Source organism: Phyllostomus discolor, chromosome 11 (genome assembly GCF_004126475.2).
Source record: "Phyllostomus discolor isolate MPI-MPIP mPhyDis1 chromosome 11, mPhyDis1.pri.v3, whole genome shotgun sequence".
Lineage (NCBI taxonomy): Eukaryota > Metazoa > Chordata > Mammalia > Chiroptera > Phyllostomidae > Phyllostomus > Phyllostomus discolor.
Genome location: NC_040913.2, coordinates 48,494,010 through 48,506,649, shown reverse-complemented (window position 1 = coordinate 48,506,649; position 12,640 = coordinate 48,494,010). Strand labels below are relative to the sequence as shown.

At 39.9% G+C, this 12,640-nt stretch overlaps 1 protein-coding gene across 3 annotated transcripts in view; it reads left to right on the top strand.

Annotated features, from left to right (window-relative positions):
- RNASEH2B (ribonuclease H2 subunit B) overlaps window positions 1–5,427 on the top strand; it is an 86,979-nt gene extending 81,552 nt beyond the window's left edge. For all 3 annotated transcript variants that reach the window (XM_036011347.1, XM_036011355.1, XM_036011350.1), the window contains one exon: window positions 5,004–5,427. In XM_036011347.1, coding sequence (XP_035867240.1) covers window positions 5,004–5,036 — 33 coding nt within the window. In that variant the 3' untranslated portion in view covers window positions 5,037–5,427. The remainder of the gene's footprint in view (window positions 1–5,003) is intronic.
- The last annotated feature ends 7,213 nt before the right edge of the window (window positions 5,428–12,640 follow it).

Below are 12,640 nucleotides of genomic sequence, written 5' to 3'. Positions count from 1 at the left end.
GTAGTCTGAGAGGGAACAGTGCCACTTGCTCTGCTCTCTGCCAGTTTTCAATCATTTCCCCCACTACCCACAATGAAATTGGGCCCTTCTGGCATTGATTCCCAGGTGGGTGGGTTTTTGTACATTCTAGGACCCTGGGGGTCTTTTCAATGAACTCTCCTGTGAGGCTGGGAGCTTCTCCTGCTGTCACCTCAACCCCCACCAATGTTTTCAGTCAGAGGCTTTGAGGCTTTATTTCCCCGCGCTGGAACCCTGGGTTGCACAGAGAGGACTCCCCAGTTGTTCCTCTCAGTTTATCCGCATGCCCAGTCTGCAGCCTGCCACCTTGCTGTGAGTCCTCTCTACCTGGCTGCCCATCTCTGCCCCCCCGCCCCCCACTGGTCTGGATGAATGTTTCTTTAACTCCTTGGTTGTCGGACTTCCAAACAGTTCAATTTTCTGGCAGTTCTAGTTTTTGTTTTTAAATTTGTTGTCCTTGTTTTGGTTGTGCGAGGAGGCACAGTGTGTCTACCAATGCCTCCATCTTGGCCAGAAGTCTCCTATTTGCTTTTTTGTTTTTGTTTTTGTTTTTGTTTTTGTTTTTTTTTTCCCAAACCTTCACTCTCAGTCTGTAGATTATTAGTTCTGAGGTGAATGTCTTGACAGCAACATATGTGTGGGTCCTCTTTTCTTACCCACCCACCCTATGTCTTTTGATTGGGGCATTTAATCCATTTACATTTAAGATTTTTATTGATAGGTACTTATTCATTGCCATTTCCCCCCTTCCTACTTCATCTTTAAAGCAGTCCCTTTAGCATATCTTGCAGTGCTGGTTTGGTGGAGGTGTATTCTTTTAGCCATCTTTTTTATGGGAAATTACTTATTTTGCCTCTCATTTTAAATGAGAGCCATACTAGATAGGCCATTGCTTTTCATTACTTGGAATACATCTTGCCATTCCTTCTGGCTTGTGTTTCTATGGAAAAATCAGCTGCTAGCTTTATTGGAGCTCCCTTGTATGCTACTTCTGGTTTCTCTCTTGTTCCTTTTAAGATTCTCTCTTTATCTTTGAAACTTGGCATTTTATTTTTGATGTGTTTTGGAGTAGACCTCTTTGGGTTTATCATGATTGGGAACCTCTGTGCTTCCTGAACTTGCATGGCTTTTCACCTCTCCAGGTTAGGGAAGTTTTGTGTTCTTATTCTTCACACAGGTTTTCTATTCCTTGCTCTGTTTCTTCCCCTTCTGGTATTCCTATGATCTGAGTGTTGCTGCATTTCACGTTGTCAAGAAGCTCCCTAAAGCTATCCTTATTTCACTTTAGTCATATTTTGTGCTGCTGCTGTACCTATGTGTTTCTTTCTCCCTTTTCTTCCAGATCACTAATTTGGTCTTCTGCTTTGTCCATCCTACTTGTAATTCCTTCTCGTGTATTTTTTATTTTAGATACCGTATCTTTATTTCTTCCTGGTGCAATGAGTTCCTTGAGCATCCTTATAACCATTTTTTGAATTCTATGTCTGATAATTTGCCTCCATTTCAATTAGCTGTTCCTTTCAATTGGGGGTTCCTCTTTTTCTCCCCCTATTAGGTGACACTTTGTTTGTTTTTGCATTTCAGGATGCTCTGCTTTGCCAGCCGTCTTCATGGGGTGACTTCTGTGGTAGGAGTTCTTTGGGACTCAGTGAGTTGGTCTCTGAGTCCCATGTCTGGGTGCTCTAGGGTTGCCCATTCTTCCATTTATGTGGGCTCTGTTTTTGTACTTGGGCTTTACCTGTTGGTGACTTCATTGTTGGTTGGTTCTCCCCTCCAGCCAGCTTACTGGTAGTCACTACTCCCACCTTGTCTTGTATGCTATTATACAAGTATTGGTTACCAAAGCAGTATTATCAGACATCCAAACCTAGGTCAGCAAAAAGAACCCTCCTACCACATCAGCAATCTGAAATGCAGTTGAGCTAAGATTAATAGAAGTGAAGAGAAATTATACATATTATAATATTTGACAAAGGGAATATGAGATGACTAAAAGGGGGAGGGAATATTATTGAGTAGTAAGAGAGAGGAGGATTGATAAGAGTTGGGATAGAACCTAGGGAGAGAACAAAATTTAAAATGTAAGTAAAACATAAAAGGGCTATAAGAACAATAAGGTAAGAAAAGGCAAGAGTATACTGTGAGGTTTGAAGTAAAATTGAAAAGGTGTTGGATCATACAAGAAAAACGGCAGCAGGGTCGATAACAATGACAGCTGAATGAAGTTTAATAAAGGTGGAATAGGGGAGTGGTGGGGAGAAAAGGCGGAAAAAATGTAATAAAGGAAAAAATAAAAAAAATAGATTTAAAAAAAAAAGACCAAAGAAGGGTGCTGTGTGAGAAAATAACAATGATATAAGAAATATATAATCTGAATAAAAAGAATAAGAGGTAAAAGACCAAGAGTAGTGTGTTATTTGGAATACAAATGAAGTGAAACGAAAAATTAAAATGTAATGTGAAAGGGAAAAGAGAAAAAACAAAACACTATAAAAACCTAAGTAAACAAAAAGAAAGAGAAATAAGAAAGTGCGAGTTCTGATGAAAAGCAAGGTGAAATTTGCCTCAGCTGTTGGTGGCTGTTTACTTTGGGTTTTGAAAGATTGGCTATGTGTCCCAATTTTGTAACAGGGTGCAGCCAAGAGGAGGGCCACAAATAGAAATTTGTAATGGGGTCCAGAACTCAAGGTGTCCAGGAAATATTGGAAAAATATACAGGATGTCCTTACCACCCCCACCCCCACAAGGCTAAACTGGGGGATGGGACACATGGAGCAGGGCCATAGGGAGCTGTGTTGTATAGCAACAGCTTTTCAGCTAACCTCTGGCATAGTCATTTAACATATCTATAACTTTAACTGGTTTCATAGGTAATATAATAGCTGTGGCCATGCTTTGAGCCAGGGGGAATGAAGTGGCTTCCACCCAAGATGTAACTGGGAGGCAGCTCCCCCTGGTTACAGTGCCCGCATCAGAGCTTGGAGAAGACTGGCTCCATGCCATGGGGCCACCCCTGCCCAGACTTATGATGGCAGCCCAGTAAAGCTGGAAGAATACAGGAATGCTGGCGGGTGTAACTGATTGTAGGAGGAGGATTTGGAAATGGGGCTGCAGAGGAAGATTGGCTCAAGGATTTAAACCCAGGCACAGCAGCCATGTGGGGGAGAATCACATGGCTTTTGCAGAGTGGAGACCTGTGGCTTTGGGGTGCTCCCTTTTGCCACGTGGCTTAGGAAGCAGGAGAGACTTTGCCTGGAAGAAGAGGGGTGAAAGGACTCTTGCTGGTGGGCCATGAGAAGGTGCCACATGGCTTTGGATTAACTGGAGATTGTGGTGGCAACACAGCTGATGGTGCCGCGAGCCCAAATCATGGACTTCTACTTCTTTTCTGAGACACAGTACCCCAGACTAGGACAGAGGGAGAAGGAAAGACTGCACATCTGTGTGTATTCTGTGCATCTGTGTATCAATTTCACCTCTCTGTGTGTGATTAGGCTGTCGATGTCCTCAGGCAGAATGCAGAGAAATTCTCAGAGACAGAAAATTCTGAAGTCTCACTACGCCACACCTGAGGGGGTCAGTCTGCCATGGGTAATTATTAACCCACCCAGGGACACCAAAAACTGTTATAGAACAGATGCAAGGAGGGTGTACGATATACTGTTACCAAAAGGAACCCCATTAGGTTCACTATGCCCACCGCCAGATGAAAGATGTTTCTCAATGCCAGAGATTTGTGAAAAGTAAAGGAAATATTTATTTAAAGGCTATACAGACTTATGGTAGTGACTAAATGTCTTGATTAAAATACTAAAGTCCTTTAGAATACACACAGATGGCATATTTGCATGTCAAATCTTTAATTCAGCTGTCAGCTTTTTAGTACTTACTGTACTTTTGTAAATTAATGTTATTTTGATGGCATCACACTAATCAAGCCTATCTGAGAAGGGGGAAAGCATCAAATGTGATTTATAGAGGAATTAGCTCCTTCACAGACATTAAAAGAATTGCTACCATACATGTGTTTTAATCAGAATATGCAAAAAATTAAAGTTAGTCATGTTATTAGTTCTTTCAAAAGAAGCCAAAGAAAAAGCTTGGATTCATTTATTCCTTAGAACACCTGCTATGTGTAAAATGTTGTTCTAGGCACTAGAAATGCAGCTTTCAACATGTCACAAAATATTTGCCTTCAAGAAGTTTTTGTCCTAGAGAGTAAATAGAGATCCAGGTAGTACTGGGAGTTGTGGGAAAAACTGGGCTAGTAAAGCCCTTCGGGGAAGGTCCAACCTCTGTCACATCTTACCCAATTTGTGGCATAGAAATCTGATTTCCATCAACATTTTTTCTGGTAACTTGTAGCTCCAGAATAAAGCATGATTGACTTTGAACCCAATAAGAAACCAGCTTATAGTGATAACCATGTTCAGTGATATCCCTTGAAAGGGATACTAGGGACTACTTCCACCAGCAAGTCTCTGTATTTTTTTCATACATTGGAGGTCTACATAAGGCTTCCTACTTTAAAAAAACAAAACAAAAAACAAACAAACAAACAAAAAAACAATTCACCTTTAAAAGAAAAAGGAAAAAGGAAAATGGTTTAAGAATTATGTTAGAACCTTGTTTTTTATGTATTTTCATTTTTTTTCTCAAATGATGGTGTCTATTTCATAAGTTTGGGCAACTTTAACATTCTGTATTTCACTCCCTTTGAGCCCTGGAAAAATATTTTTCTTCCCCATTCACTCTCCAGGACCCTAGAATGAGATCACCAATGATAGCTACCACCAAAACCTCTTGCTTCACCAGAGGTCTTATCTCAGAAGCACAAAAGCACAGCTGCTGATACTCAGAGGTTTTAATCAGCCAGCGTCGCTTTTCTGTTCCACATTTTTCTGTTCCAGAAGGTGCAGACGATGCTTGGGATTTCAGGTGACTCCCCTTCTGTAGGTTACAACATGTTTTCCTTTTCTCCTTAGGTGGCAGCACAAAGACAGAAAAGGAACAAATGACAGCAGGTCCACTGAAGGCTTGGCTGCTTCTCATGTAATTTATGACTCTCCCAAAGGGCTATGGCTTTTACTTATACACTTTCTGGAAAATCACCCAGTCCCAAAAGATGTTTGTTAAAGAACTAACCACAAATGTTCTGTTTCTTTGATCATGTTCACTGGCGTGGTGGGCAGTGGCCTGTCTCACTGGAGGAGATTCTATCATGGAACTTGAATGCACCCACAGAGTATGAATCTGAGGAATTCAAGCCACATCAGCCCTCTGTGCCAGGCCTATCCCCATAGAAGTGGATTTTTACACTGGAGTGCTTCAGATTTCAAAACATCGGGAGCAGAAGACTCATTGTGAAATTCAGGTTATTTCATAAGCATGACCAAATTGTCCTGTTCTGCATTCCTGGGTTTAAGTGAGCATGTGTTAGGTATGTGGTGACCAGGTGGTGATAAGCACTAGATTCTACACTAAAAGCTTTGGTGAACTAATTTATACCCTTACTTACTTAGTTTTTCAAGAAGTGGCTGCTGCCCTAGCTGGTGTGGCTCAGTAGATTGACACCACAGGGTCATGGGTTCGATTCCCAGTCAGGGCACATGCTGGATTGTGGGCCAGGTCCCCAGTAGGGGGTGCATGAGAGGCAAGCACACATTGGTGCTTCTTTCCCTCTTTCTCCCACCCTTCCCTCTGTCTAAAAATAAATAAAATCTTTTTAAAAAGTGGCTGCTTCTAATTCATAGTAATACCTGAGCATGTGCATTTTATGATGTGTTGGAGTTATAAACATTGCTTCATTTTTAAAAAGATTTGCCCAGTATGTGTATTATTTTTTAGAGTGAGGGCATAAGATGTGGGGGAGAGTTGGAAATAGATGTCAAAAAGGTAATTTAATGTGGGGCATTCTAATATATAGTGATACATAGTGAACATGTTTTAGGGAGTAGTGGGGGTTTTTGTGCAAAAATGTCCAGAGCTTTGAGCTGGCTCATCCACTTCACAAGCAAGAGAAATGGGTTAGAAGAATCTTAGGTGATCTTACTACATTCAAACAGGATCCCCAACCTCTTCTTCAGGAAATAATTTTGTTTCTGATTCTCTAACACCATCAGATAAACAGAACCTTGTTCTGGAAAGTACTTTTAAGTTTTTTACACATCTCTCTCCACATGGAAATTTTTATTAATTAGGAGGGAATTTTAATATTCCGTGCTTCTGTAGCTAATAGGTGAATTCTTCTCTCCCAACCCCAGTTCTTGGAAGTCATCTGTGGAATTCAGCATTACACTCCATGGGAATTAAAAGTTTGATTCCCATGGAGTCAAATCTGTTTGAAATCTAGGCCATTTGGGTAAGGATCAGGAGCCTGATATATAGTTCAGTATACAGTTGTGGAATTAAAATTTGGCATATTCTGCTTTCTTGTACAATTCCAAATACTGCCCTTACAGGTCACTGTATATTGTGGACCAAAGTAACTGCCCACACTGGAGTTTTCCTTCTGAGTATGTTGTGTATCCTAAGCTAATTGGTTAGCCTCTCAGAGCAAGAGAACTGGGTAGTATGATAGTTGTCCCTCATCTCTCCCTCCTCCAGAAGGACTTACCTCTGGGAAACCTCTATGTGAGCACCATGCTCCCATGTATATGAGGCTTCGTTAATTTGAGAAAGCCTGGTTGGAACAGTCCTGCATCTTCTACAGGCTCCATTTATCAAGTATGTCTTGACCCCCTGTCTGCCTCTCTTACATTAGAAATTCTTCCATGGTAAACACATATTTCTATTATATTAATACAAAAACAACCATAAATATACTCAGTTAATTTATACCATTCATTTTTAAAAATGTTTTCTAAAAGTATAACTTTTAAAAATCTTATGTCTCATTTGGTAAGCTTCTTGGAGGGAGAATCTGTGTTTTACTATTCTGTGCTTAATATTCAAGTGGATGCTTACCAAATACTGCCAGTAATCAAGTAATTGTTCATATAATATATTTTACTGATTATGTTGTTACAGTTGTCCTAGTTTTTCCCCCTTTGACCCTCTTCACCCAGTACCCCCATTTCCTCCAGCAATCCCCCACTTAGTTCATAGCCATGGGTCATGCATATAAGTTCTTTGACACTTCTGTTTCCTATACTGTTCTTAATATCTCCCTGTTTATTTTACACCTATCAGTTATTCTTCTTATTCCCTGTACCTTTCCCACCATTCTCCCCCATCCCCTTCCCAGCTGATAACCCTTCAAATGATCTCCATATCTATAGTTCTGCTTCTGTTCTGGTTGTTTTTTGATTTTTAGATTCTGTTGCTGATAGTTGTGAATTTGTTGCCTGATTACTATTCATAGTTTTGATCTTCTTATTTTTGTTAAATAAGTCCCTTTATCATTTCATGTAATAATGGCTTGGTGATGATGAACTCCTTTAGATTTATCTTGTCTGAGGAGCACTTTATCTGTCCTTCCATTCTAAATACTAGCTTTACTGGTTAGAGTCATGTAGGTTGTAGGTCCTTGCTTTTCATCATTTTGAATACTTCTAGCCAGTCCCTTCTAGCCTGTAAGTTTCTTTTGAGAAATTAGTTGACAGTCTTAGGGGAACTCCTTTGTAGGTGTGTTTCTGTTGCTGCTTTTAAGATTCTCTCTTTCTCTCTCTCTTTGTCTTTAACCTTTGGCATTTTAATTATGATATATCTTGGTGTGGTCCTCTTTTTGTCCATCTTGTTTGGGACACTGTGCTTCCTGGGCTTGAATGAGTATTTCCTTTGCCAAATTGGGGAAGTTTTCTTTCTTATTCTTTCAAATAAATTTTCAATATCTTGCTCTTCCTCTTCTTATGCATCAGAATAATTCAGATGTTGCTATGTTTGGAGATGTCCCTGAGTCTTACACTATCCTCATTTTTTTGAATTCTTGTTTCTTCTTTCTGTTCTGGTTGAATGTTTATTTCTTTATGTTGCTGCCTGTCATCTGAGGGTTTGCCCAGCACTTTCCCTGTTTCCAGTCTTTCAGCCACTCCCCATATATGACTGGTACCCTTCCAGCTATTGCCCTGGTGCTGAGTCCCAGAGCTGTTGGGTTTGCATATGATTGATGATGTGCATAACCTGAAGCGAAGTTTTCTGAAGATCTGGCAGTTTCACCTGCCACATGTACACATACTGGTTTTCTGAACCAGAAGTTATGGATGTTTATCTTCGTGGCACTGGAACTCTGGGCTGTACAGTCTGGTCTGGAGCAGTGGTGGCTTGCCCCCAAGGTATTCATTCCTTCTGATTTTTTTTTTTTAGATTTTATTTATTTATTTTATTATTTTATTTTTTAAATATATTTTATTGATTACACTATTACAGTTGTCCCATTTCCCCCCTTCTCTCCCCTCCACCCTGTACCCCCCTCCTACCCACATTTCCCCATTTAGTTCATGTCCATGTGTCATACTTATGAGTTCTTTAGTTTCTACATTTCCCGTACTATTCTTGCCCTCCCCCTATCTATTTTCAACCTACCTTCTATGCTACTTATTCTCTATACCTTTTCCCCTTCTCTCCTCCTCCCACCCCCCTGCTGCTAACCCTCCATGTGCCCTCCATTTCTGTGGTTCTGTTCCTGTTCTAATTGTTTACTTAGTTTCTTTTGGTTTTGCTTTAGGTGTGGTTGTTAATATTTGTGAGTTTGCTGTCCTTTTACTATACATGTCTTTTCTTTATCTTCTTTTCTTAGATAAGTCCCTTTAGCATTTCATAAAATAAGGGCTTGGTGATGAGGAACTCCTTTAACTTGACCTTATCTGAGAAGCACTTTATCTGCCCTTCCATTCTAAATGAGAGCTTTGTTGGATAGAGCAATCTGGGATGTAGGTCCTTGCCTTTCATGACTTGGAATATTTCTTTCCAGCCCCTTCTTGCCTGTAAGGTCTCTTTGGAGAAATCAGCTGACAGTCTGATGGGAACTCCTTTGTAGGTTACTGTCCCCTTACCTCTTGCTGCTTCTAGGATTCTCTCCTTCGTTTTTACCTTGGCTAATGTAATTATGATGTGCCTTGGTGTGTTTCTTCTTGGGTCCAACTTCTTTGGGGCTCTCTGAGCTTCTTGGATTTCTTGGAAGACTGTTCCTTTTGCCAGATTGGGGAAGTTCTCCTTTATTATTTGTTCAAATAAGTGCTCAATCTGTTGCTTTTCCCCTTCCGATTCTGGTACCCCTATAATTCGGATATTGGAACGTTTAAAGGTGTCCTGGATGCTCTTAATCTTTTCCTCAATTTTTTGAATTCTTATTTCATCATGCTTTCCTGCTTGGTTGATTCTATCTTCCTTCTGGTCCACTGTATTGTTTTGAGACTCATATTCCTTCCTTTCACTATTGGCTCTCCTCCGCGTGTCTTCCTGCATCTGTATTATGGTAATCTGCATTCTTTCATCTAAATTTCGTCCAGAATCCACCAATTCCGTGAGCTTTCTGATCACTAGTGTTTTGAACTGCGCATCTGATAGATTGGCTAATTCTTGGTCGCTCAAAAGGATGAGTCCTGGGGGACTGATCTGCTCTGTTGAAAACATGGGTTTTTTTTCCCCCTGTCTCTCCTTTTTTTTTTCCGGTCTGGTTGCTCTTGTTACGGTGGGGGGCGGAGCCTTAGGTGCTCACCGGGGCTGGGCACCCCAGTCGCTAGATTGTGACGTTATATGTGGGGGTGGGACGGGAGCGGGAGCGGGGGCGGGAGAAAACAATGGCGGTAGTTCTGTTCCCCTGGACTCAGACCCTTGTCTGGGCTTCTGGGCCGCGAGTTCTGCCCTGGTCCACAATTGCTGCCCCTCTGGGTCTGCCAGCCGCAGCTTGCGTACTCAGGGATCACCGCTGCCTTCTTGCGCCCCTGGATGGCTTTTGCGCCGTTTTTGCGCCAAACCTTCCCCCGGCCTCCGCGCTCCACCGACCTGAGCCAGCCCCGCGCCCGCCCGGCTCGTCTTCTCCTACCAGTCCGGATGAACGCGTCTACTTCAACTTCTTGGCTGCCCGACTTCCATTCAGATAAATCCTCTGCCAGATCTGGGTGTTATTCTGATAGTAAATTATTGTTATAAATTATTGGTTTTCTAATCTTGGTTGTACGAGGAGGTACGGTGCTTCCACCTATTCCTCCATCTTGCCGGAAGTCCACCTCATTCCTTCTGATTTTTATCTACCACATAGGAATGTGGGTCCACCCTTGCCCATTCCACCATCACTGTTGTTCTCCGTGCCACAACTCATCTCCTGTCTTCTCTGCCATCACTCCACATATCTGCCCCTCCTACCCAACTAGATCAATGTGACTTCTTTAAAACCTTGGTTGTCAGAATTCCATACAGTTTGATTTTCTGACAGTTACCAGTGTTACTTGTTTTGAAATATAGTTGTAATTCCTTTTTGTGGTTGTGTGAGGATGCAAAGAATGTCTACCTCTGCCTATTTGATCGAAGGTCGAGTTCTTTATATATTGTGGAGATCAAACCCTTATCCAATGTATCATTGGCAGATATGTTCTCCCACACAGTCAGTTCCCTTTTCATTTTGATGATGGTTTACTTAGCCTTGAAGAAGCTTTTTTAATTTGATATGGTCACATTTGTTTATTTTTTTCTGTTATTTCCCTTGCTCTAGCAGATATATATCAGCAAAAAGATTGCTACATGGGATATCTGAAATTTTTCTACCTATGTTTTCCTCTAGGACTTGTATGGTGTTATGACTTATATTTAAGTCTTTTATTCATTTTGAGTTTATTCTTGTATAAGTTGATGATCTATTTTCATATTTTTGCATGTACCTGTCCAGCTTTCCCCATACCATTTATTGAATAGGCTATTTTCACCCCATTGTATGCTCATGCCTCCTTTTTCAAATATTAATTGACCATGGAGACTTGGGTTTATTTCTGGGTTTTCCATTCTGTTCCACTGATGTATGTGTCTGTTCTTATGCCAGTACCAGGCTGCTTTGATTACACTAACTTTGTAGTATAATTTGATACAAAGTATTGTGATCCTTCCTACTTTGTTCTTCTTTCTCAAGATTGCTAAGGCTATTTGGGGACTTTTCTGGTTCCATATAAATTTTTGAAATATTTGTTCTAGGTATGTGAAATATGTCATTGGTATTTTAATATGAATTGTGTTGGATTGTGTGATTATTTTGGGTAGTATGTACATTTTAATGATATTAATTCTTCCAACCCATGAACATGGTATGTGCTTCCATTTGTTTATATCTTCCCTTTCTTTCTTCAGTGCTCTATAGTTTTCCAAGTACAAGACTTTTACCTCTTTGTTTCAATTAATTCCTAGGTACTTTATTTTTCTTGTTGTTATAGTAAATAGGATTTTTTCCTAGTTTCTCTTTCTGATATTTCATTGTTGGTGTACAAAAGTGCCATTTATTTCTCAATATTGGCATTGTATCCTGCTATTTTAACTAATTCACTTACTATATTGACTAGTTTTTTGGTGGAGACTATAAGGTTTTTTATGTATACTATCTAATGTCATCTGCAAATAATAACAGTTTTACTTCCTCTTTTCCTATTTGGATACCTTTTATTTCTTTTTCTTGTCTGATCACCATGGCTAGAACTTCCAGTACTATGTTGAATAAATGTGATGAAAGTGGACAAGACATGCTTGTCTTGTTCCTGATCTTAAGGGGAAAGATATTAGTTTTTGCCCACTAAGTATAATGTTGGCTATAGGTGTCTCATGTATGTTGAGATATGCTCCCTGTATTCCCACTTTGCTGAGTTTTTTAACTTAATAGGATGCTGGATTTTATCAAAATATTTTTAGCATCTATTGATATAATCATGCTGTTTTTGTCTTTTATTTTGTTGATGTGATGTATTACATTTATTCATTTGCAAATACCATACCATCCTTGCATCCCTGGGATGACTCTCACTTGATCATGGGGTATGATGTTTTTAATGTTTTGCTGGATACAGTGTGACAGTATTTTGTTGAGGATTTTACTGTATATGTTCATCAGCAATATTGGCCTGTAGTTTTCTTTCTTTTTTGTGTCTTTATCTGGTTTTGGAATAATGATGATACAGGCCTCATCAAAAGTGTTTGGGAGTCTTCTCTCTTCTTGAATTTGTGTAGTATTTTTAGAAAAATAGGGGTTAGTTCTTCCTTAAATGTTTCATAAGTTCACTTGGGAAGCCATCCACTTCAGGACTTTTATGGGCCAGAGTTTTTTGATTACTGCTTCAGTTTCACTAGTTGTTATCTGTCTAGTCACTTCTTCTTGATTCACTTTTAGAAGATTATACATTTCTAGAAATCTGTCCATTTTGCCCAGGTTGTCCTATTTCTTGGCATATAGTTGTTCATAGTAATTTCTTAGAATCCTTTGCATTTCTGTGGTATTGGTTGTAACTTCTCCTTTTTCACTTCTGATTTTATTTCCCTCCCCCTTTTTTTTTTTTTTTTTTCTTTTTGATGAGTCTGGTTAAAGCTTTGTCAATTTTGTCTATCTTTTCAAAAAACCACCTCCTGGATTTATTGGTCCTTTGAATTGTTCTTTTAGTCTCTGTGTCATTTAGTTCTGCCTGATCCTGATTATTTCCTTTCTTCTACA